The 26,717-nt window shown below is 29.7% G+C and overlaps 1 protein-coding gene across 5 annotated transcripts in view; it reads left to right on the top strand.

Annotated features, from left to right (window-relative positions):
- Positions 1-26,717, top strand: part of LOC107441387 (E3 ubiquitin-protein ligase TTC3) — a 133,675-nt gene that overhangs the window by 85,049 nt on the left and 21,909 nt on the right. For 4 of the 5 annotated variants that reach the window (XM_043054163.2, XM_043054165.2, XM_071180923.1 and 1 more), the window contains 9 exons: positions 4,474-4,554; positions 5,535-5,675; positions 7,301-8,018; positions 13,190-13,417; positions 16,873-17,012; positions 19,046-19,114; positions 19,591-19,687; positions 21,771-21,874; positions 26,060-26,159. In XM_043054163.2, the coding sequence (XP_042910097.1) occupies positions 4,474-4,554; positions 5,535-5,675; positions 7,301-8,018; positions 13,190-13,417; positions 16,873-17,012; positions 19,046-19,114; positions 19,591-19,687; positions 21,771-21,874; positions 26,060-26,159 (1,678 nt within the window). The remainder of the gene's footprint in view (positions 1-4,473; positions 4,555-5,534; positions 5,676-7,300; positions 8,019-13,189; positions 13,418-16,872; positions 17,013-19,045; positions 19,115-19,590; positions 19,688-21,770; positions 21,875-26,059; positions 26,160-26,717) is intronic. The other variant, XM_043054164.2, reaches the window with a different exon arrangement.

Below are 26,717 nucleotides of genomic sequence, written 5' to 3'. Positions count from 1 at the left end.
CAAAATTTAATGAAGGTAAAGATGAAATGTCGTTGTATCTGATAAATTTTGAACGTCGAGCAGAAATTGCACAAATTCCTAAAGATGAATGGGTGCCTTACCTATTGAGCGTAGTACCACCCGACATTTCAAATATGTTGGCGAGAGAGTCTCCTAATGATGCCAATAACTACGACTTTGTAAAAGAATTGATTCTTAAGCAATATAAGCTTAATGCAGAGGAACTCAAACAAAATTTTTATCGACATTTTAAATCACCTGAAAAATCTTGGCGAAATTTTGCACAAGAATTAAATTGCTATTTTAGCGAATGAGTTTCTGAAGTAAAAATTACCACTTTCGATGACCTTAAGAGTTTGATGGTTACCGAGCAAATGAAACGTCATGTACCAAATGACATGAGAGATCATTTTCTTGAAGATTGGATGGAATTGAATTCTTTTTCCTAATTAGCAGGAAAATTGGACGACTATGAAAGTTTAAAAAACAGTTTCAAGGAAAAGTCTGTGTCTTATAATCGAAGTAACCAAGATAATTCTTGGCGATCTCTGAACCAAAGTGATACCAGAACTGAAGAAAAGTTGACTTAGCAGAAAAATAATGTTAAAGAAAATGTTCGTGAAAGAGAATTTGAAAGAAGAAGACAGCTTAGATGCTACAAATGTGGTTCTTATGATCATCTACGCCCTCAATGTCCCAAGGCGAAAACAAATTCAGAAACTGTGGCTTCGCTGCACGTTTCGGAACCAAGGTTTCCTGATATAATGACACCATATACGAGCATTGGCGTGGTAAATGGCGTTGGCATTTCAATACTACGAGACACTGGCTCAACCTCGGATTTAATTCCTAGGAGATTTGTAAAACCTGAAATGTACACGGGTGAATTTGTTTGGATAAAAACTCCAATACAGGAAGAATCATTTTGTTTTCCATTAGCCGTAGTTGAATTAAACTGTAAGTTAGGAAAAGTGGTTACTAAGGCAGCTGTATTGGGTGATTCACACAACTCACATCTTATTTCTGGTTGTTGTGACACAACAGCGCTCTACTGTCCTTCTTTCCTCTAAAATGCTTCGTTTTGAGGAAATTTGTTATTTTCCCCTTTTTTAACATTCAGTTTGAAATCAGCCAAAATATCCTTGAAGGATGTTGAGACCTGTTACTCTTGTATTTAGTTGAAATTGTCAGAATTCTTATAAAGATTTTTCCGGAAAAATTCCTTTTCTACTTCAAAAAAAATTGTAATAACGAGGTTTTGCAAAGAAACTCTTCGACATAGGAATTCAAATTAAGGCTAGTTGGATGTGTAATGTGATGGGTAAAAATATTTTTTTGACATAGCAAGGTTTTCGAGATATTGAAGGCATACTGTAATTATATTTAACAAGAGAAATGAATTATATAAATGCAAGTAAAAAAAAAGTCTATTTCAAAAACAATTCTTCAAATCCTTTGCAATAGACATATTTAGTTTTGGTCTTAAAATTATTAATTCTTCCTTAAAGCATAAGATTCAATGACCATAAGTTGTCAACAGTTACAAAATTATTGTTCCTATCTATGATTGTTCACAAATAGACTCTATTTGTAAGAATGCCAGGTTTTTCATGTTTAAGTGGGGTTTTCTCAAAAGAGAAGGCAGGGATAAGTACCTAATTTTAAAAATGCTTATATTGATATTAATACAGTCGGACTTCTATTTGACGAACTTCCATTTTACGAATTTCTCTATTTTACGAATTTTCTCGAGGAACCAAGAACATTTTAGAAATTTCTTCGTAACATAACTTACATATAGCGAAGTGAATTTTCTATTTAACGAATTTTTCATTGAGATCCACTTTCCCTATTTTTCAAAATATTTCTTAACATTTCAAACTTGTTCATGCAATTTATGGGGGAAATGACCTTGAATTAATCTTCGAAGCCACTGCTTTATGAAATGTATTACTGTTTTCTCTAAAATTTATCTTAAAGAAAGCAGTAATTTCTCTTTATCTTTTTGTTTGCATTTCAAATGAAAAACTCAGTTCAAATTAACGGATTTTATCCGTAGCAATTAAACTTAAGAACGCATGTGGTAATGTATGTTTAAAATTACTTTTATAATAAATGCAACTATAATTTTATGCATAAATTTAGCCTTTTTTTAAGCTGAAAATGTGTATAGCATGATAGTGTAATGTTTTGTTCTATTCTTGCTTTCCATGCAGATTTCTTTTATGGTTAAGATTTATAAAATAGTCAATACTAGTTTACAAGATAAAAGTGCATTAATTGCAATTTTAATTATGTCTAGTGTTTATGAATTTAAAACCTTTTTTGTGTTTAAGTATTTTAAAAGGTGATTTTCTATTTAACGAATTTTCCATATAACGAAATTATTATCTGGATTTAATAACTTTGTTAAATGGAGGTTTGACTGTAATTAAGTTTAATTTTATGGTTTGACTTAACATATAGGTGATTAAAGTGTAATTAATAATTATGACAAATAAATTGTCTGAAAAAAGTTTCTTCTGGCATCACACATTTGAAACGCATTTTAACACAGGATTACTTTTTTTATATATTTTAATCTCAAGAATCTTTTTGCATAGAAAGCTAATCAAAAGCACCGACTAATCAATGGCCATAGAGTCAAATCTAGATTGTATTATAAATACTGATAACCTGATCGATTTATAATGTATTTCCTCTGTCTGTGTTTATTTTGTTTTAAAATCCTTATGAAATAACTTTTATTGTACCGTCATGTGGGGCTACTTTGTGCAGTATTTCGCAGTTTTTGAACTTTGACATGTAAAAAGACTATGTTAATTCAAACTTTAGTAACATCTATCGATATTATATTCATAACTGGACTCAGACGAGTGAATTTGATCAATATTGGCATTATTTGTATGTAATATTTACAAATAATAAGTCAAAACATACCTTGCACAAAGTAGCCCAAGAGGGGCTACTTTGTGCAATGATAGGAATTCAGTTTAATAATCATGTTTTTAGTAAAATATTGATATAAAATTTTTAAAAAAGTTAATTTTTGACATTTTTAATAACAAAAACATCAAGATATGTAAAGATATTAGTTTGAAAATAATTTTCAGCGTTAAAAAACCATTTTTTTTAAAGAATTTTTTCTTAAAAAGAATGCTTATTTCAAAACATTTGAGTTTAAACAAAAGGAAACCATATACATTTTTGAACATTGAAATGGATGAAATTTCAAAAATAATAATTATTACATATTCATTAACATTTATAATATTGATAAATTTGAACATAACATGCTTGAATGAACATGACAGAACTTGCTCTTCAGTTTCTGTCAAAATCACCTGATGTCCTATAAAATATATTTTTATGTGTTAAATCGTTTGATTAATTCATTAGAAAAATCTTTGTAGAAGAAAAATAATAGTTTACCAGCACGTTTCACGTGTTTCTTGTGAATTTTATTAGAGATAGTATTTCTGTGGATTTTGTACTTCCGAGAAGCTTCTGCAATCGACATACCACCAGCAACTGCTTGCAAACATTGTTGCAGCTTTTCTAAAGTGTAATCACGGTAGTTTCTCGTTCCAGGTATTTTTTTATAACGTCTGACCATTTTTCTGTCGAAAAAAAAAACGAATGAAACTTTGCACAAAGTAGCCCCAAAGTGCATTTTTTTTCATTTTCCGTTTATTTGTTATTAATTTTCAAATTTTTTTAACGCTAACATGAAATAATTGTTTATTAATATATAAATAAAAAATTTTGCACTTACAACAATTGTTTTAACAAGGTCTTTGCATTTCATAGCTAAAGTTTCCTCGCACACTTCTCGACGTTCTCGGAAAGTTGTTGACATTGGATAAACAGAACACACTCTGAGATTGTTTTAAAATTCGAAAAAAATGTTTGTAGTAATAGAGGGGACTTCTATCTTCAAATTCCACGCATTTGTAACGTGAAAAAAAACATAATACTGAATAGCAGCACTTGAAAAGTGCCAAATTCGAATTTGCACAAAGTAGCAACGGTAGTATGTTTTATACTCAAATTATTCTCTTTTTTTTATGAAACCTATACATTTTTCTTCATGAATTCCACAAATAATTTTTCTTTTCACATTGTTTCTAGTTTTTTCAAGGTTCATTTTTTTTATGCTAGACTACATATATATTTCAATAAAATAGCCCTTTAATATAACAGAGGATTAAAAAGAAATCAATTTTAGAAAAACCCAGTTTTTCAGAGTGCGTTTTACCCAGTAAAACCCGTCCGGGTTTTTCTCCACCCTTAGTAGGTGGGTTTTTGGCCACCCTTAAATAGAGGAAACTTTAGTTTGAAAACTGGTTTAGTCAAAGACTAGGAGTAAAAAAGTATTAATCTAAGAATTAAATAATAAAAAATAATATATTAGTGTAAAAAATTCTATGTTTTTTATCGGAATATGTTTTTAAATTACTATCTTTTGTTCAGCCAAGATGTGCACATGGTTTCATATCAACAAAGTGAAAACTATTCCTATGTGCAAGAAGAATGGCCCCAATGCAGTGAATTGTGAGTACCAAGTTTTGCTCAGTTGATTGACTCATCTTCTGTTTTGGACTCTTTTGTTCTTTTAGGGCATTTTTACTTTTTTCCCCCTCCATTTTAGGGATTTTTTGAGATTTTGAGTTTTTTCAATTTAATTTTTCTTCTTTTTTGCAAGTTTGTTTCTGAGTTCAGTGAAAATATATTTTTTATTGACGGGTTAGGGTTTTTTTTTATTGACAGGGTGCATAGCGTTTGCAAAAAGTGCTTAATTTTCTATTTTTCAAAATGAGATTTTTCCTTTACCTTGTTGATTTTCTCTACGAATTATGCAAAAAGGCACAGTTCACATTGTTCTATTCAGTGTTTTCACAATTAATTAGAAACCAAATCAATCTTCTTCGGCGTATTGTCAGTCCGTAGCGTATGAAAACGCCATTTGTTTTGCATGAATAAAAATTCCATGATTTTTGACAATTGTCAAAAACAATGCCAAAAGTTTTTTTTTCTCGACATGTAGGTTAAAATAAGATTAAACTGCCAAATGTGAAAAACTTTCCTACCTTGCCTAGTAATGATATTTTTTAAAGTGCTTGAAAGTATTTTTTGAGTGCTTGAAAAGTGCTCAAAAGGTGCTTATTTTTTGTTGAATAATTTCGCTACGTACCCTGATTGATGATTACAATACTTGGTTAAGGTACTATTCATCTCAGAACAATTTCCAAGTAACATTTATCATTTTGTTTCCTTAAAGCTTGCTGATTTAACATCATTAAATTCCACTTTTTTAAGAAACTGTTTGTATAATGATTTTGCTTCCCTTTGTGTAGTAATACAGTTTTTGTTTGTAAAACTGTTGCATTATACCAATCGGAGGAAAAAAAAATTATATTTTACTAGATGAGTCACAACCCCTGTTTTCATTATGTGTCAGTGTCTTAATTGTTATATGTTACTTTGTAGTGGAAGTGTAATACATCTTGTTTTGTGACTCATGTATTTTTTAGGTCCTCCAACTGTCATGCATCCCAAAAAGAAGACATTTCAGTGATAGAAGAAAATAATGCCACCACGCAACACCTTCCAACTTTGGATTGTGATCCATTAGAGATTGATGACTTTGATGCCATTAAAAACAATTTATATAAGTAAAGCACCTTTCTTATTTTTGTAAATACAGTAGGGAACCGATTATCCGGAACGATAGGGGCCATCGCTATTCCGTATAACTGATTCTTCCGGTTTTCTGAATAGCTGCAAAAAGCCGTTTTTTTATTGTTAAACCTGACTAAAGAAAAAAATATTTGGAAATCTTAAAAAGAAGAAAAAACGATAAAGTAATACACTAATGATTATTTCCAAAATGATGGTAAGGTAAACATCTATCAAAAAAGAAAGAAAAATCCTAAAATCTTATAAGGAAAAAAAAAAAAAAACATTTTTAAAACGGTGGGAAAATTTATCAAATTTCGTTCCGGTTTTTTGGTTTTCCGGTTTTCTGATTTCCGGATAACGGGTTCTGTTCTGTATTTTGGCTTCCCTATCCCTTTGACCCACTTCTTGTCATGTGCCATGCTAAATTATATAAATGTAGGCTGGTTCAGAAACAAAATGTGTCATAAATCTTGCAGCATAATTAATTTTTTAACATTAATTATGTTTTTCAATGACATTTATGAGCATAACCGTAATAATGATTGTCTAATTTTTGGTCTGTCTATAGTTACCCAATTTTTGGCAATATGTTGGCACAAATGACAGCTATAGCCATCCTGCATAGTTTAATTAAATGAAAAAAGTGCATCAGTTAATACATTTATTTGTTTGTTTCTGTGTGGATAGATTTTTTTATTCTGTAAGTATTTTTTCTTGAATTAAGTAAACACAATAACATACCTGCCAAGTCTCCTGTTTTTTAACGAAGACTCCTGTATTTTATTACTATCTCCTGTTTACCTGTATATTTTCAAATTTCTCAGTGTTGAAGAAATGTTTTTAAAGAAAATTTTGGCAATAAAATATCCACTGATGGCAAAAATACTTCTCTTATTCCTCAATAGATAGTGCTATTGCCAATAGTGTTGTATCTTTTGTGTTAATAGTTTAAGTGCCCTTTGCAGTCAGGCTAACTGTGGGATGTTTTCGTGGTTTTCTTCTCCATGTAACACAAATGCAGATTAGTTCCATCAAAAAATCCTCCTCGAAGCCAAATTTCTCCCAGTACTTGATTGATCCAGGAGTTCCCTTGTCTTCTGGATTGGGTTCAAAATTACAAGGCTGCAGAGTTGAACATTAGTAGTCGTAAACCCAAAATCGGGTCGTCTGTTAAAAAGCAATTGTAAAATAATTTAGGTAATTATAAATAATGGTTTAAGAAATCTTCTTTAAGATTTATATAAAAAAAATTTATTTTTTTTTTGCTAAATGTAAGTGCTTATATTATTTTGATTTTGAATTTCTCTTTTTGACTTATATGATTTTCCATGATGTATCAAAACTTTACACATGGCCGAAAAATATCGCTAGTAAAATCTCCGTTATTTTATTTCTCCAATGTTGGCAGGTATACAATAATTAAGTGATGAACAAAATTAACCAAATTAAAAGTGTGTATGTTAAGACAAAGAAGTGTTAATCGTGTTAAGACAAGGGTCATCTCTTTTCCAGTTGAATTATTCTTAAAAGCATTGCTTTTAATCAGCTTGTTTCATTTGAATATGTTGTATTTTGTGTCTTACTTTGAATTGATGTGCTTTAAATGTTTTGATTCCAGCTACCTGGATGAGTTCTTAACACGAAACGGTCCTCTTTCCGTTAAAAATGTGAGACTCATCAGAGAATTGGAGACTTTTCCTACCGAGGCTAACGTGGTGATAGCCAGGTACGGTGGCATCGCAGAGTTTTTAAAAAATGACATCGAGTACAGATTTGGTATCGTCGACGACTTTTTCATATGCTCGAGGAACGACTTGGCCGATGCTTACAAATTGAGCAGGAGCTCTGGTGTGGTTGGAGCTGATAATGCTGATTTACTTGAAGAATATGCAGATCACACTTCAAGCTTAAATGGAAGTTTTAGCCACATAGTTCCCACTCTGAATCCTGATGCCAAAGAATACAGGCCATCTTCCGTCGCTTCGAGCTCTACGAATTCTTACACATCTCTGCCCGAGGAGATTCCTCCCGATTCTAAAACCGAAAAAGCAACACGCCCTCTCTCCTCCTCCCTCATGTCGACCATATCGAAACTGCGGCAGCCGATTGCTGTGGACGACGAAGGCGCCAATAACTTCTTGCAAGACCATACGGGTGGCAAGTCGCAGAAGGAAAGCGTCAAGACTTTGGCTGAGAATTGCATCGGTGCCTTGAAGCTTTATTTCAGTGACGAAATGGAATCTCAACGTGCTTATATTGACTCTTGTATTAAACCTTATAGGATTGCTAATGCAGTGGACAAAAGCAGCAAAGCTCTACAGACTGAGGCAATAGTGGTAAGTATCTTATGCTGTTGCAGTTTCTCTCGCAGTGGCCTTTTTGCCATACAAAATAGAAGAAACTTTTAAACAGGGTTGCCACTCCTCGGGGAGATTAGGGAAAATACAGGGAATTTAAAAAATCACCTAAAATAACAGAGAAAATGCAGGAAATTGCGAATTTTGTTTAAAAACCAGGGCTCGAAAAACCGCCTGTCCTCGGCGGTCAAAAATTCCCCGCGGACAACGAATTTCTCGAATCCAGCGTCCGCGCGGACGGCCATTTTCCCCTTAATGTTCATGATACGTTTTCAATTTTTTTTTATCTTACAAGAGTCTAGCGCCTCACTTCTAAAATTACCCTCTAATCTCGAAATACAGCAACATACTGCTCATGGTGGAATGGAAGTTTTCTCTGTCTGGGAGTACTGCAGCGGTTGAAAGGGGCTTTTCAGCAATGAACTTACAAAAAAAAACACATTACGTACTGGTCTTAAACAAGAAGCGTTAAACGCAATTATGAACATCCACCTAAAAGAAAAAACCCTTTCAGATTTCTGTGCAGAAACCTCTGTAAATCATTGGCTTGATTGTGGAACTGGCAAACGTCATATTTGATTCATTTAAAAAAGGCAGTACCATCGGATAAATTGACGGATAACTTAACCTTTGTTATTTAAATTATTTCATCAAAGAAATAAATTATTTTATAAAAGAAATACTAGGTTCCTGTTTGTAACCTAGTATTCCTTTTATTACTGTATAATGCAATCCTGGTATGTGTAATCCTAGTAACTACTAATTCATTGTGCAATTTATATAAATGTTTGTAATAAATGAGAGAAAATTATATTTTTATTTATTTAGAAGCGACGGGTTAGTTTCAAAGGAGGACGGGTACATTGTTGGACAAGCCATCCTCAGGGACGGGTAAAATTTCTGAGTGTTTTCGAGCCCTGTTAAAAACTTAGTTGACTAAAATCATATTGTTGCATTGAAATTTCCTAATTTTTATTGTATAGAAAAAATACAAGTATAAGCATTTAGTGAAATTATTAGGGTGATGGTTCAGTGGTTAAAAGTAGTAAATTGCTTAAAACTTGAGTTTGATCCTCCACCAGGGTTGCCACTCTACCGGGAAAATATAGGGAATTAAAAAATCACCTAAAATACAGGGAATTTTGATCTTTTTTTCTTTACAAACTGAGAAAATACAGGGAATTTTGTTTCCTATTTTTGTCTTTTAAAAATTAGTGACCGCTCTAAGTGCAAATGTATAGAATATTTAAGGATCATATTTCAGCTATATTAAACTTACTATAGCATTATTTGTTTTAAGTATGTTCAGTTTTTTTCTTTTTTTAAGCAGTTGTAACTAGTATAGTTAGTCAAATACGGCTCAGACAAGAGCACAGTGATTGTGTTTTTCCTTTTAATGTATTGTGTATAATACAGGGCTGATTGTGCTCCAGAAAAAATCCGGATTTCCGGATTTTTCGCAATGGTGATCCGGAAGTTTCCGGAGATCGAAGGTCCAAACGTTTCAAAAAATCATTGATCACAGAAGTTTCCGGAAATCAAATTTTCAAAAGTAGAACTTAAAAACACAGTTTATTTTATTTGTTTGTAAGGGAGAGCCAGAGAGATACTTTATAAGCTTACATTCATGATTAATATTCATTCTTTATCAGTAAATAGTTGTTCTAATCATAAACTCAAGAAAGAAAGACATATTTGTAAATTTATAATTACTTCTGCAGGTATAGTAATAGGTATGTGTAAAATTTTAAATATATTTTAAGTAAACTAAGAAATATCAAGAAAAATTAAAAAAACCTGGTTTAAATTTTTTTCTAATTTTTGAATTTAAACTTTTTTTTTTTTTAACTCAAGAAATTTTCCGGAATTTTGACTTGGGCTCACAGTCACCCCTGATAATATGTACAATTAAAACACAGGAAAATTTTTTTTCCAGATTTGAATGGTAACCCTGATAAATATCTTATATTAAAACAGTTTTTAGACTATTTATGGTTAAAAATAGCATTAATTTTCTTGCCATTTAAAATTATTTTTAAATAAGCAAAACCTAATAATATTTTTAATATTTAATACATAATTCCTTTGGTAATCTGTCAGATGATAATACAGGGCTGCCACTCAACAGGGAGAGTAGTAAAAACCTGGAAAAATACAGAGAATTAAAAAATCACCTAAAATAACAGGGACAGTGCAGGGAATTTTGAGTTTTTCTATACCAACTGGGAAAATAGAAGGAATTTTGTTTTTTATTTTCGTCTTTTAAAGAAAGGTGACCAATCAAAGTGCAATCTGCAGAATATTTAAGGATGATATTTCACCCATATCAGGGTTGCCACTCCAGGGAAAACCTGGAAAATACGGGAAATTTAAAAATCGCCTGAAATAATTGGGGAAAATGTTGGGAATTTTGAGTTTTTCTTTAGAAACTGAAAAAAATACAGGGAATTTTATTTCTTATTTTTGTCTTTTAAAAAGTGGTGACCACTCAAAGCGTAATCTATGGCATATTTAACCATGATATTTCAGCTATACTAAACTATTTCAGCTATACTAAACTATTTCATTTACTATAGCATTATTTAAGTATGTTCAGCTGTTCCTTTTTTCTCTCTCTAGGTTTTTTCAGCAATTATAACTAGAATAGTTAGCCCAATATAAAGCTGACACAAGAGCACATTAATTGTATTTCCTCTTAATATATTGTGTATAGTATGTATAGGGGAAACACGGGAAATTTTTTTTCCCAGATTTGAGTGGTTACTCTGTGATAATTGGTTGTAAAATTTTTGTATTAATTAAGTGGAGATGAACTAAATTTTTGTTTCAATCAGTTTGGCATTCACATTGTTTTGCTTTCTATCTCATTAGTAAAAATCGTGTAAAATAATCATATATCAAGTTGTGAGGGTGCTTGTACTTCCAAATTAGTTCAAAATTTTCAAGTTTTGAAGCATTTTAGACACCTTATTTCCGATAAGAAAAATAGTTTCTGGGTTTTATTATCCCCATCATGCTTGAATCTACCATTGTTCTCTTTAACTTTGTAGAAGATATGAAGATCCCAAAATCATTACGAAATCAGTTCCTTTCTTATAATTTATCTTCTGCTGTAGTTTTTTTTTTCTTGGGCGGGGAAGTTTAAATTAAAGATGAAATCTACAAATTATAAATTAAGTAAAAAGTTTTTAAAAAAATATTAAAGAATCAGTTATTAATCTCAGATTTTAACTATAAAAAAATCTTTTTGACTAAGAGATCTATCTTACATGACATGTTAAAGTCTTCTAGATTTGGAATTATTTTCTTTCTAATAAAACTAATTACTACTTTCAGGAACTCACACGTACAATACTAAAAGGTTGAGAAAGCACTGAACTAATAAAAAACACTTTAATTAAAATCAAAACCTGTTTGAGTCTCTAACGCAAAAAATAATTTTCCTTCGATGAAAGGGTTTCTAACCAGGAAGTGAGGCCGCACTATGCTTATTGAAGGTGGTAGCAACGGTGAAAAATTTGATTCTTTTCTGATTCTTCCTTCTCATTCCAATAATAGGCAAAATAACAAAATTCTCAGCGCCATCTGTTTAATGAATCAAGCTCCAAAAGTGACTGACGCTGATTAAGTGTGAATACTCGAACCTACTCATAAGTATTATGAACCATGTGCTCATTTCATGTGGTGCAACATGTTAATGGAAAAAAAAGAATTAAAACTATTAAATTGCATTAAAATTAATTCAAGCAAGTCCAACCCACCTCTCCCTATAACATTTTCTCATCATCATCATAGTTGGCCAGACAGCTCAGTGTCAGCCAATGCCTTCTTCTGAAAATTTCTCCATAACGACTTCCTATTTTTCTTTGAACTCCAATTCTTTTCATGTCATTTCCAATGCAGTTAGAAGCCGTTGTGGCTCAGGGGATAGAGCGTTCGCCTTCCAATGTGGTGAACTAGGTTCTAATCCCAGCAATGACTGGTTGATTTGAAATCCGCATACGGCTTGCACTGACCTAAATGCTGATGAAATATAATCTCAGTGGTAGGCTGATCATGGGTTTGAGTCTCCCTGTCGTCAGGTTAACTGTTGGAGGTCCTAGTGGTTTTCCTCTCCGTGTAACGCAAGAAATATGAGTTAGTTCCATCAAAAAGTCCTCCACGAAGGCAAATTTCTCCTAATACTTGATCCAAAAGTTCCCTTATCCTCTGGATTGGGCTCAAAATTATAAGGCAGCAGAGTGGAACATTAGTAGGCATAAACCCATACTTGGGACGGCTGTTCAAACGCCGGTTATAAAATAAAATGAAAATAAATAAAATCTCATTTTCTCTTAGTTTAAGTAAAATGATCTTAATCTAATAAACAATTCAATAATCACTGAATTTTTAAAATTTTGAATTATGGGGTTGTTTAAAATTTTAAAAAATAAACCAAATTAAAATTTTAAACTAAATATTTAATTTAACAGAAGTTGTAAAACTAGTAATAGTCGTAAATAGTCACTATGTGAAATCGCTAAATATGTTTCTAATTATGTTTTAAAATTTAATTTACTTTATTTAGTACAGAATATTTTATTTAATACTCTGGATTTTTCGCTAACTGCAATCTTGAAGTTACCGGAAATCCAAGGTCTAGGAGTTTCAAGAAATCATCGATCACATTTATGTCTACAAATTCCTGTATATTTTATTTAAAAATATTCAAACTAGAATTTATTTTTGGCATCTCTTTCATTCGTAAGTATTTTTTCTTTTAGAATAATGAATGTGATTAGACATAAAAATAAACTTAATAATTATTCATTTAAATTACGCTGCATATAATTTATTTAGGATTTCATGTTTTTAAAAATATCAATGTGATTTTAATTTCTGAAGACATTAATTTTTTGAAATACATGGTAATGATTTTACTCAAGAAATTTTCATGATTTTTTAGTTGGGCTCACAATCACCCCTTTTAATGTAATAATTCCCTTAAATAGTAATTTTTTATTTTAACTTAATTTGTAGTTTATGTTTCGTTCGGAACTCATGTTTCTGATGTTTCATATTTTAATGCAAAATTCAGTTTTTTTCTAACATGTCTGATACTATTCATATGATTATATAAACTTATGTATTGCCTTTAATTTCCTTCCTAGGTAAAAACTGAATCAAAAGGTACCTGGAAAACAGATGATGAGTTGAATGATTTGAAGAAAAGAGTTCATCAATTAACTGAAGAGAAAAAAGAATTAGAAGTTGAAAAAACTTTAATTGAAACAAAATTATCTACAGAAATGGATACTGCAGCCAAATGTAATAAAAAATCATTAGTAGAAATTGAATACTTGAAGAAAGAATTGGTAGACTCCAATCTACTTTTACAGGTATACTTTAATAAAAAGTTTAGCAATTCGTGCGAGGAATGTTTAAAGCAGTTTCTTTCAGTATCTCTAAATTGTTGTGTTTGTATAATATGTAAAAGGAAATCTAGAAATCAATTACTTGTTTCATATTTTTAAGAATAAGGAACCTTTACAAAAAAAAAGTCACTGTCCCGCAGTGGATTGATGGTAAAGACACGGTACGGTGCCCACTAGAATGTGGAAGTCAAGCATCACTGGTAAGCGGGTAGGTGACCACTTTGATCAGCTTGCCTAGATACCGAGGGTGTGCGGTATCAGTCCTCCTTAAACTGTTAAATCGTTTCGACCTTAAGTGCTCAGCTTCACGCATACCCCATTGTGCACCTCTAGTGCGACATAAATGACTACCTGCCTTAAAACAATCAATTGATTCTTAAATGTATTTAATTTTTCTCTTTTTGGTAATTTGAATATGCGATTGAGTGACACGTTTTTACTCAATTTAATCATTGAAACTTTCAATGCTGTTGCATTTGATGAAATGCGTGTTTTAATATCGGAATTTCACATTTTATTTGTGATTGGCTTCAGTCGGGAGATGGATTTCTTTGAGTGAATACCCTTCCTGAAAGGAGTTCAGTATTAGTGTCAGTACTGACCAGTACCGAGTAAAGTTGTCTGGCCTAAGTTTGATTGTTTATATTATGACTTTCCATTTTTGAATCAAAGTTAAATTTTAGTGTTAGTTCATAGAAACCAAACCACAGTTATCATAGGTGTGTTGTTCATGTCGGCAGGCAATTACCACAAATATGATTTGACATCAGGGTTGGGTTTTTGACATGACAGTGGTAAAAACAATGTTTTTACCGGTAAAAACCGTCAAAAACCTACTGTTTTCTTTAAGTTATGGCATATAGTGGACAATATATTATTTTCACATAATTGCCTTTATAAATGAATGTTGTAAATGATTGCTATTGATTTTGAAATTATATACATGTATTTTTATAGAAGGATATACATTCATTCAAAAATATTGTAATATACTTATTGAAAATAGTGATACTTACTTTTATCATTATAGCTTGATTTGCAATGGATTCAAAATTTTGCATTTCTTAATTGTTAGAAATAAACTAACAAGCAAAAAAGCTTGGAACTATTAATAAATTCAGGAACTAAAAAGAAGAATTTAAAATTTGGCATTTCTTAAATATTAGAAATAAGCTAAACAAAACTTTCAAAACTTGTAACTACTAACAAACTCTAAGTTAAGAATTACTGCTATTTTGTCAAGTTAAAAACTTTTATTCAGTTGAAGAAGCGCATTAAACAAAACTTAATTACCAACAAAATTGCATGTTCCGTAGTCGGAGTCACTGTGCCGAAGCATATGATAGCAAGTGACTAATTTTGTGCATTTTTCATTGCTTGGAAATGTTGAAAATTTTGTTTAGCATCCTAATATTTTACTTCAATTAGTATGTTTTGATATAATCATGTTGGGAAAATGCAAGAATTTGTTCTTAAATATCTTTTAACAACTTTTTTTCTAATTTTATTGCCCAAAAAGGAATTAATTTTAAATTATAAGCAGTTAAACTCAAATAAAAATACAGTTTTACCAAAACTCTGGGTTTTTGACAGAGGGTTTTTTGACATGACGGTAAAAACCATGGTAAAAACCGGTNGTTAGAAATAAACTAACAAGCAAAAAAGCTTGGAACTATTAATAAATTCAGGAACTAAAAAGAAGAATTTAAAATTTGGCATTTCTTAAATATTAGAAATAAGCTAAACAAAACTTTCAAAACTTGTAACTACTAACAAACTCTAAGTCAAGAATTACTGCTATTTTGTCAAGTTAAAAGCTTTTATTCAGTTGAAAAAGCACATTAAACAAAACTTAATTACAAACAAAATTACATGTTCCGTAGTCAGAGTCACTGTGCCGAAGCATACGATAGCAAGTGACTAATTTTGTGCATTTTTCATTGCTTGGAAATGTTGAAAATTTTGTTTAGCATCCTAATATTTTACTTCAATTAGTATGCTTTGATATAATCATGTTGGGAAAATGCAAGAATTTGTTCTTAAATATCTTTTAACAACTTTTTTTCTAAATTTATTGGCCAAAAAGGAATTAATTTTAAATTATAAGCAGTTAAACTCAAATAAAAATACAGTTTTACCAAAACTATGGGTTTTTGACGTGACGGTAAAAACCGTCATGCATCAAAAACTTGCCAACCCTGTTTGACATCAGTGGTTTATGTCACAAAAATAAAAAATTATAACTATGAGATAAATAATAATTATGAGACATAGTGCATTTTTCGCCTGTGCTAGTGGTTAAAGTATAAATGCCAACTGTATTTTCCTTTCTGCTGGTTTGATAAAAATTCTCCTAGTTTTTGTACATTTTAGAAAATTTCCTAAAATTTAGTAAGTCTCTTAAAAAATCCCTATTGCAAATAGAATTTGCGCACAGATTATTGCTTGCTTGAATATTAAAATAAGTATTATGTATAATAAAGCTAGCCTCATTTTTATGGATCAGTTTAAAATTTTTTGTCCTAAAAGTTTTAACTTATTTTTATTCAGAAATCCCTTTTTAAATTAATTTTTTTAAAAACTTTTTAACTGTCTTTGATGAATTTGCCTATTGCTATTCAAAATTATGCTCAAACATAATACATAACATTTCAAGTTCATTTAATATCCGTCATAACTTGAAAATATTGCAGTTTTTCTATTTTGATGACTATAAAATTCCCTATGCATAAAATATTTAGTACATTGTGCTACAATTATCATGAAATTTATGTTATTTCGTAAAATCTATTGCATGTTTTTCCCATTCATGTTTGCAGCTATGTTAAAGTATACTTTTTTCTGTGTAATTCAGTGTATTTGTTTAATATGTAAAGATTTAATAGACAAATTTAAAATTTTGAACTGTGAGACGATACACAAATTTTACTGAATTTTAGGATTTTTGGTTGATGAAGTACGGTTTCTTTAAAAAAATATTCTAATTCAATTAACACAGAAGTTTTGAAATGCTGAACTGAGGTTTCGTTCTCAAATTTAAGTATATTTTTAAAAAATATGGTTAAATTGCATTCGTTTGAATCAAAAATATCAAATTCTGTTTTTACAAACAAACAAAAAAATTAATTAGCAATTTTAAACAAAAGAATTAAATTATCTGAAAAATACTTAGTAACAATTGATTCCATTTGTAATTTCAATGACTAATGACATCTTGAAACAGCTAACAGGAAATTTTATTTAATATATTATTGCTCTTTAATCTTATATACAATTCTTTTGAGTTGTATTTTTTTATCTATTTATTTTTTTTAAGTTCAATATGTACTTTGAAAAATGTTTCTGAAGTTTCAAGTTTTCCTTTTTCCAAAATTGTTGTGGCATGTCTTAAATCTAGGATGTTTTTTTCATCCCCCTAGTCTCTCAAAAATGATACCAAAAGCAAAGAGATGAAATTAGAGAGGGAACATAAAGTTTTAATGGAATCACTGAATGCAGCTACTGAACTGAATTCCCAACAGGAAAAGGAAATTAATATATGGTGCTCTAAAAATCAAAGGTATTTGCTTTATTACTTGCATATTTGATAGTGATATACAGTAAAACCAAAGAATATACATAAGGGAATAGGTTTCTTAGACACATGTAAATTCACCGCTCAAAGTTCTTGGCAATCCATTAGTCCATAGGACAATAATAATTTATTTTAGTCCACCTTAGTTATAATTAAGGTGGTTAATTAATGACCTTCAAAGTTCCTGGCAATCAATTAGTCCCTAAGACCATTAAAATTTAATTTAGACCACCTTAATTATAATTAAAGTGGTTAATTAAAGGCCTTAAATGGTGGTTAATTAATGGTCTTCAAAGATCTTGGCAATCTATTAGTCCCTAGGACCATTAAAATTAAATTTAGATTATAATAATTATAATACCTTATATAACCTTAATTATAATAATTTATAATTAAGGTTTTTAATTAATAGTTAATGGCCTCTTAATGGTAGTTAATTAATGGACTTTAAAGTTCTTTGCAATTCATTAGTTCCAGGACCATTAAAATTTAATATAGACCACCTTAATTATAATAAGGTGGTTAATTAATGGCCTTCAAAGTTCTTGGCAATCTATTTGTCCCTAGGACCATTGAAATTTAATTTTGACCACCTTAATTATAATCAGTTATAATTAATGGTGGTGGCTTTAATTATAATCAAAATAATTATGAGTATTCCCCGGCACCAGAACTAATATCAATTAGATATGTTTTTTTCTTTCAAATTTCCTGTTTTGCACTGTTATTATCACTAAATTGCATCAACTACATATTTGATCATAATTGTAAGCAATACACATTCTTAGGGCTGTAATTTTTCATTTTATTAAATTTAATAACTTATTTTAATATAAAATCTTAAAGTGATATCTGAGGAAACCAGTGAAAATGTGTTCAGACTATGATAGTGATCAGCTGACCAGTAACTAAATTTTTTTAATTTAAGGGTAAACCTGAGGATTATGATACTGGTATGGTACTATAGATATTTCATTGGAATTCTTATATCATCTACGTCAATTATATAGGTTGGCATATTTTGAGATGAAATAAAATAATTACATGGTACAGGTGGGAAGCAGTGTGTACAACTATCAACAACCAATTTAGGCTGGGTAGCATCTGACTAACACTTTACCGAAACTTGTGTGTGTGGTAAATTTGTGTCTATTGCAGGACGAACACGGAAAATGGAAATCTGGGAGAATAGAAAAAAGTTAGGGAGTTTTATCAATTTGGGAAAATTGTGAAATGGAATTGAAATATGCAAAAAGGCATAGAAAATTAGTAAATCTGAGTTTAAGAGGATTGCCACTCCAAGTGGAGAACATAGAAAATACAAGGAATTTAAAAATCACCTAAAAATAACAGAGAATTTTGAGTTTTTCTTTAAAAACTGGGAAAATACATGGAATTTTGTTTTTTATTTCAGTCTTTAAAGAATGGTGACTTTTCAAAAGTCAATCTATGGGATATTTAAAGAAGATATTTCTGCTTTACTACAATATAGCATTTACTCAGCAATCTTATGTATTTTATGAAGTAGTGCATTGTTTGTTTTAAGTAGGTTAAGCTGATCCTTATTTCTTTAGTTTTTCCAGCAATTATAGCTAGTATAGATGTCCTAATAAAACTCAGTCAAGAGCACAGTGATTGTGTGTTTCCTCTTAATGTATTGTGTATACAGGGAAAACACAGGGAATTTTTTTTTCTAGATTTGTGTGGCAACCCTGTTTCTGTATAAATTAAATTTGATTCTTAATCACATGTGAGATTTGTAAATGGCAATTGGACTCATGTGACTATAGATGAACTATTCTACACTGAGTTTTTAAATTTCTTGGAGAAAATATTGCTTTCTATTTGCATGTTAAAACGTCTGCGAAGTAAAGTTTTGTTTCTTTCTAAATGTAATATTTTGCATATTTTCTAAAATAAATTTTAAAAAATAAGCGAGTTCCATTATTTATTGAATGCAATTTTTGAATATTAATTATAGTATTATCCAGCTTTCTTTAACTAAATATTTTCTCTAGTTTGCAGGAAAAGGTAAAGAAAATGGAAGGATGTATTGAAGACTTTCAAAATGAAACAAGTTCATTAAAGTAATATATTTTTACATATATTTTTGCATTTTAAGATCCAATATTCCGATTCATATTTTCTCGATTTTTATTATGCTTCTTTTTAGAGGTCCTTAATTTTTTTAAAAAATTCTTTAAAGTCCTCAATTTTTGCTTTGATAAATGAGTGAAAACCGTCTATTATTTAATTGGTTACATTTATTTCTTACAATCTTCTTCCTTAAACAATCATAAGATTTCAAAACCTCAATTTTTGTTTTTGATCAAACTTTGTCGATCAATTTCCTTAAAAAATTCATATTTAATTTTTTACATTAATTTATCCTATCTTAATTTGTTAATGTTTTTAAGATAAATTTGTGACGCATCCCTTTAAATTTTAAAATTTTCAATCTTAGGAATTTAACATCCTTCACTTTTTTTTCAATTATTGTCCCCTTGTCACTCGAAAAACTTTTGAGATAGTATAATTAATTATTTTTATTTATCTCAATTAGGAAGTCATTGGATCAACAATTGGAAAAGTATAATTCAAGTATTAGGAATGCAGAGAATGAAAAAATACAGTTGATGAAAAGAGCAAAATTAGCTGAGGTACAAAAATTCATTTTTTTTTTCTTCGTGTATTACAGGGTGCATAGCGTTTTTAAAAAGTGCTTAAAGATGCTTATTTATGATTTGCATTTAAAGGTGCGTTTTTAATTCAGGATGTGTAAAAAGTGCTTAATTTTCTATATTTTAAAAAGAGATTGATTTTTCTTTTGCCCCTGTCGATTGTCGTTATAAATTACAAAAAAAAGCATGATGAGCAATTTTCTTTGCAATATTTATCAGAAACTAGTTATTTTATCATGACTATGTAAAGTTTTTGAAAATGTTTTGGAATTTTATTGATTTTGTGTTTATAAATGATAGAAAAAAATAATGTTTATTGCTGCACAGATCCTAATTATGATTTTTTTTTCGAAAGTGATTCAAAATATTTTTTGAGTGCTTGAAAAATACTTAAAAGGTGCTTATTTTTTTGTTGAAAAATCTGGCTATGCGCCCTGTATTATTTCTCTACAAAACAACATCACAATAGATGTGTTTAAATATTTTCGTTTTTTTTTACATTTTTATGCTAAATTTCAAATTTTTGTTTGAAATTGATAAGTTAAAATAAAATAAATAATTATATAATAAATGGGAAAACAAAAACAAGTCATTTTCTTTCATCAAAAGGAGTAAGACGAAAATTCTAAGATGCGGGAATAAAAAGGAAACATTTGTTTTGAAAAACCAGCAAAGTAATTATAAATATATATATATATAATAAAATCAATTTTAAATAAAAATGAATTTATTATACCACCTGGTGATGCTATCAAAATTAAAATACAGAAATCTTATTTTTAATCACAAAAATATTGACATTTTTTTATTGAGTATAATTGCTACTTTATTTTATAGTTTCCTGAATATAATTCTGTAAATATGCATACATTAACCCAATATCTTTTTTTCATTGGAAAAAAACTGCTGAAAAAATTGCAAAATACCAAATTTTGTGATTTCTATGCTGATCTGTTTAAGAATTATTCGTGAAATTCGATTATTCGAACAATTAGTATGTTACATTACTAATATATTATTCATTTCCGTAATTTTCTCATTTATTTTACATGCTTGAGATCATTAGATCAATATATTAATCAAAGTATAATAACATTTAGTTTCAACAAAAACTAAAAAAATTTATTAAAACCTATATTTTCATATATGAAGGCTTGTTTTTACTCATACTGAGCAATGAAGAGCAGAGTAAATTCTTATAAGAGTTATATTCAACTAAATTTTTTGTGCTGAGATTTGTTGCAACACAAAGTGGCTTTTGAACAATGACATAATATCTATGATATTTTTCAGACCAAAATTTCCGATGTTAAAAGTTTTTGCTCCAAACTTTTTAAAAAAGGTCATCAATTACTGTTTCCTATTGTTCAAAATATCTAATGAGATCACTGTAATTAATTAACAACGTTACAAACTTTTTCTTTCATTTCTCTATTTTTTGAAGAAGAAAAAAAATGTAATAAAAGCACTTCTCTCCTTTCTAAGCTAAAATCCAGCATCTCTGCTTTTAAATTACATAGAATACATAAGAGATATAGAATATAAAAATGAATACAGTTAAAAATATTAAAGTTTTTTCCTTTTCCTTAAATTTTTGGTCATGGGTTAGTCCCCTTGCCGTCAAGCTAACTGTAGGAGGTTTTCGTGGTCTTCCTCTCCATGTAGCACAAATGCGAGTTAGTTCCATCAAAAAGTCCTCCGCGAAAGCAAATTGCTCTAAATACTTGATCCAGGAGTTCTCTTGTCTTCTTAACTGGATTCAAAATTACAAGGCTGCGGAGTTGAGCATTGGTAGTCATAAACCCATAAAATCGGGTCGGCTGTTCAAAGATGGTTATAAAAAATTTTGCAAAATAATTAAAAGCATATCTAGACTTTACCTCATTAACGGCTGAGTTTGGTTGTGAGAAAAAAAAACATCTTATTATGATAAGCGTGATCATTTATAATCATTTAAAAAAAAAAACTGACTTGTTTGATGTCTTTCAAAAATACTGTGTAATTGATAAGGTGTTCTAAAAATTAATCTTCTTGATGAATCTTGTGTCTGAATGCATTACAGGTACAATTGCTTTGGTTTAAAAAAGAAATGTTTCTTTCAAAAATTGACAGCAAGTTAAAGGAAGCTAAATCAAGGATGAAAGAAATAGAAGATTTTTTACCCATGCAAGTAATTTTTTAATCTTTTTAATCAGAGGTGATTGTGCTCCGGAAAAAATATGGATTTCTGGATTTTTCCCTAACTGCGCTCCGGAAGTTTCCAGAAATCTTAGGTCCAGAAGTTTTGAGAAATCATCGATCACATTTATGTATAAAATTTCTTGAATATTTTATTTAAAAATATTAGAACTAGGCCATGGCACAGAATAGATCAAGATGGCAAAAACTTATTGGGACGGTCTTGGCCTGTCATAGGCTGTAGTGCCCAAGAAGAAGAATTAGAATTTATACTTGGCGTCTTTCATTTGTAAATATTTTTTCTGGTAGAATGATAAATGTGATGAGAGATAAAAATTTACTTATACATAATCATTCATTTAAATTATGCTGTATATAATTTATTTAGAATTCAATGTTTTTGAAAATATCAATGATTTAAATTTATAAAGACATTATGCGTCTTTAATGATTTTACTCAAGAAATTTTCCGGGTTTTTTGAGTTTGACTCACAATCACCCCTGTTTAAGCTTGTGTGAGTTCAATCTACAAATAACCTACTCTATTTTCTATGTATATTAAAGTGTATGATGTTTAAGCTGATAAATTTGGATTTAACACATCTAAAATAGGGATAGAAACACTGACTTTTATGCTTTAACTGTTATAACAGCTCATAAATTAGTTATTCTAATGTTATTTTAATGTGTCACATTTTTCTTCATATCTTTTGAATAATTTGTTGAACTGCAGTAATTATTTCACAAAAAGTTATTCAACTTAAAAACAAATGTGTAATATAATGAGGAATCAATAGATGAATTAAATAATTTTTAATTTGTTAATAATGATAATAATTTTGAATTGATATGATTTTGAAAAATTTTACACTTTAGTATAAAAAATTTTATTTATTCTGAATTTTCAGATTTTTTAATTCACAAATAGATTTTCATGCTTCTTGACCAATTTAAAAAAAAATTTTTTAAGTAGTTTAAAAGATAAATTATAAAATGAATTATTGATTAAAAAATGAATTATAGACTGGTATTGAAATAACGCCCCATTTTGAGAATAAATCGTTAAATTGCAGTACTTCATATTATTTATAATATGAGTTAATCTATTCATGAAGGATTTAATCATTTCTTTAATCATTTGTACCTATGAAATTGGGAAATGCCTATAATTTTAAGAATTTCATAGATAGAAAACTTGTAGATAATCTTTTTTTTTTTTAAATTGCGCTTTATTTTTAGAATATACTTCCAACTATCTTCTTTATTAATCTGGCAACAGATTCATTCGAACTGTTTTTTCCTGCAATAGTCAACTGCTTTTAAGTTTTACAGGTTTCTGTTTTATGAACTTAGATTGGTTTAAGAGCGAAGCAATTGAAATTTTTGCTATGAACTTCTAGATAATTCATAATCAGCTGTTTTAAATTAAATGCTAAGGAAATATTTAAAAAAAAAAAAAAACTCTGTATAAGTTTTAAATACAAAGTTATTTTTTCTATGTAGCAACAAACTATTACTATTTTTATTTAAAAAAAATTTTTTTTTTTCAGTTGATGATTATGAATGTATTTTAAAAGGATTTTAACCTTCAAGATTTATGAATTAACGAAACATATAAATTATTTGATCAAGTATTTTGTATTTTTCTTTATCAAAGATAACAAAAAGAAAGTTAAGAATCACATGCTAAATTTTTACTGAATGAGTAAAAGGAATTAATACAATTACAGGAAATAAAAGGGGGGGGGGAAACTTAAAAGTCAAGGAAGTTTAACCGTTTTCCGTACCATACCAATTTTTTTGAAAAAAGTGCACAAAATCAGCATATTTTTTTATTTTATTGATATATAGAGGGAATTAAAACAAAACTTAATACACAAGTTTTAAGTTGAAATTTTTAATTTTTTTATTTGTAAAAAAAAAACATTTAATTTACAATCAGTTTACTATCCAACATTTATCTCGGGCAAATGAAAAAAGCTAAATATTAGTCTTTGTATGATAGTTTTTTTAAACGAGGGACAACACTAGGTGATACTTTTTGAACGCTGTAAAGCAGGGGTGTCAAACTCAAAAGCAAACTTGGGCCAAATAAACAATGCTTAATAGGTGGGCCTCAAAAAAAATCAGTGTTTACAGAAACAAATATTTTTATTTTGAATAGCACATTGTAATAAGCATATATAAAGTAAAATTATTGTTTGATATTTGACATCTCTTCTCTGCTACTATCTTTTCTATTTTGGGAGAAATTTTATTGGCCGAGACTACTTTCAAAATTGACCCAACGAGAGCTATTAATATGGTTTCGGACAGGAGATTTATTTTCATTCATAACAGAAAAAAATGCTTGCACTGATAAGTACTTCCAAACATGGAAATAATTTCATATGCGAATTTTCGAGTATTCTCAAACCTTGCCGGTAAATATTTGTAAAATTCAGGCACACCCACTTCAATGAATTTTGTCTTCAAATTTAAGTCGCACTGAATCTCAATGACTTCCATTTGCATATTACTGGGTACTGAGTCTATATGTCTTCCAAAGAATTAAAATCTTTAAACATTGTTTCAAATTCTGTTCTAAGATTTAAAATTTTTTCTGCATATTTTTGATAAGATGCAGTATTCCTGGAATGGCAGACGCCGCAAGCCAATTAGAATTTTATATTTTCGAACGTACAATTTANTTGCATATTACTGGGTACTGAGTCTATATTTATTGAGAAAATCAAAGAAAACAAACAAAATTTGTCTTCCAAAGAATTAAAATCTCTAAACATTGTTTCAAATTCTGTTCTAAGATTTAAAATTTTTTCTGCGTATTTTTGATAAGATGCAGTATTCCTGGAATGGCAGACGCCGCAAGCCAATTAGAATTTTATATTTTCGAACGTACAATTTAAAATAATCCGTATAGTTTATAAATAAAGTATATTAGAATTTTATATGCTAGTTTCCTTTTTAATTCACATTTCTATTTTATTTTTACTTTGCATTGGATATATTGATTGGGCCGCAAAAGTGTTCATCTCGGGCCGCGAGTTTGACACCCCTGCTGTAAAGTGATACGCCATTTTTTCCTCTCTTTTTTTTTTCTTCCTATGTAAATCCAGCAACTAGCATATTATATACAATCGCACAAAACACCAAATGCTGTTCCACAATCCAACAGCAGAACTCCTAAACAGAAATTTGAAAACTTTCAATCACAACAGATAATCTTTCTTGCTTTCCAGCTGAGTAAAAACACAATAAAGCAAAACTTACTGACAAATTCTGCTATCGATACCCGAGTTGACTCTGAATAATAAGGAAAGCGGTTAATGTATATTAAAATAGATAATTAAAAGCTTACATTGTAAAAATAAATCCAAATTAGAAGTGTCCTCTCTTCAAGCGAGTCAGTTGGGAAGTGAGACTGAATGGGTTTCCAACCGGTTTACCCGACTGAATTTTCTTCACTCCAGTTCATTTAGAGGAGAATCCCTAGTAGCCGAAGCACACTACACTGCACATTGTTCTTTTTCAGAGACTTTCAAATTTAGCCTGACTTTATATCAGTGTTTTCATCATAGAAAAAAAAATGGGTGAGAATTTCTCACCCTTTCTCAAAAACAGGGTGAGATTTCAGAAAGTTAAGTGAGATTTCTAAAAACTGAAAAAATNGAATTTTCTTCACTTCAGTTCATTTAGAGGAGAATCCCTAGTAGCCGAAGCACACTACACTGTACATTGTTCTTTTTCGGAGACGTTCAAATTTAGCCTGACTTTATATTCACTTTCAATACTCTCATGCTGCCTATTTCAATCTATTGATTGAGGAGGCCGGGATAGCCTGGTTGGTAGGGTGCTGTTCCCATGTCCAAGAGTTTGTGGGTTCGATGCCCGCCGACTGAAGACTCCCAGTGTATTAAATGGTGACTGATGCACATTTAATCTGTAAAGTCGCAAAGTCCTCCAGGTTCCTACAACAAATCAATACATCCGGGGGTACTGATCCAGGAGTTTTCTGGATTGGGTTCAAAATGACAAGGCATGAGTAGTCATAAACCCAAAATTGGGTCGACTGTTCAACGATGGATATAAAAAAAAAATAATAAAAATCGATTGATCTATTTTGCTTTTAGTGTGGCACTTAAACTTTTTGTCTAATTTTTATTGATGTTTCAGGGTTAATTCTAATCCTTTATACAAAAAAAACTTGGAAGTATTGCACACTAGTATTAGCAGTTACATTAAGAAGCTTGCTGACATCCGTTTAGATTTACAGGTAAATTATTTTACTTTTTTGTGAGAAAGATTGCTTATATAATTGTGCAATTGTTAAATATTTTATGTTGTTAGAAAATCTTAAATTTGTTTCAGCTCTTGCTATTGAAGGATAATAGCTTCTATTAAATATATACTTAAAAGAAAACCTATGTTCTTTAGGGACTTTTTATGTGAATCCTGTATACTTCAGAATTAAACTTTCACTTTGTTTTTATTTTACATATTTTAGTCCTTTATTATTAAAATCCTTTGTCAAAAAAACTTGATTTTAACAAGTGCTGTAGTTGGCTGGTATAATAATTAAAGTTTTTTAAGTTAAATCTGGTAACATTTATGTTGGATAACAAAAGTTGAAAACTTATTACAGGCGTGTGATTCCTTCACTAATTTGCAAAATTCCGTGAATTTGAACACTGTTGACTTGAGGAAATTCAATTTTCCTCCGAAATTATTCCGAAAATTTAAATTTTTTTTTTTACTTGCGCAAAATCTTGCTAACGAGACATTTATTCTGCCTGCACCAGCCTCTTTTCTTTTCTCTCTCTATTTAAGTTCT

The sequence above is a fragment of the Parasteatoda tepidariorum genome, chromosome 5 (genome assembly GCF_043381705.1).
Source record: "Parasteatoda tepidariorum isolate YZ-2023 chromosome 5, CAS_Ptep_4.0, whole genome shotgun sequence".
Taxonomy (NCBI): Eukaryota; Metazoa; Arthropoda; class Arachnida; order Araneae; family Theridiidae; genus Parasteatoda; species Parasteatoda tepidariorum.
Note: the sequence above shows the minus strand (reverse complement) of the source record. Positions and strands in the feature narration are given on the sequence as shown.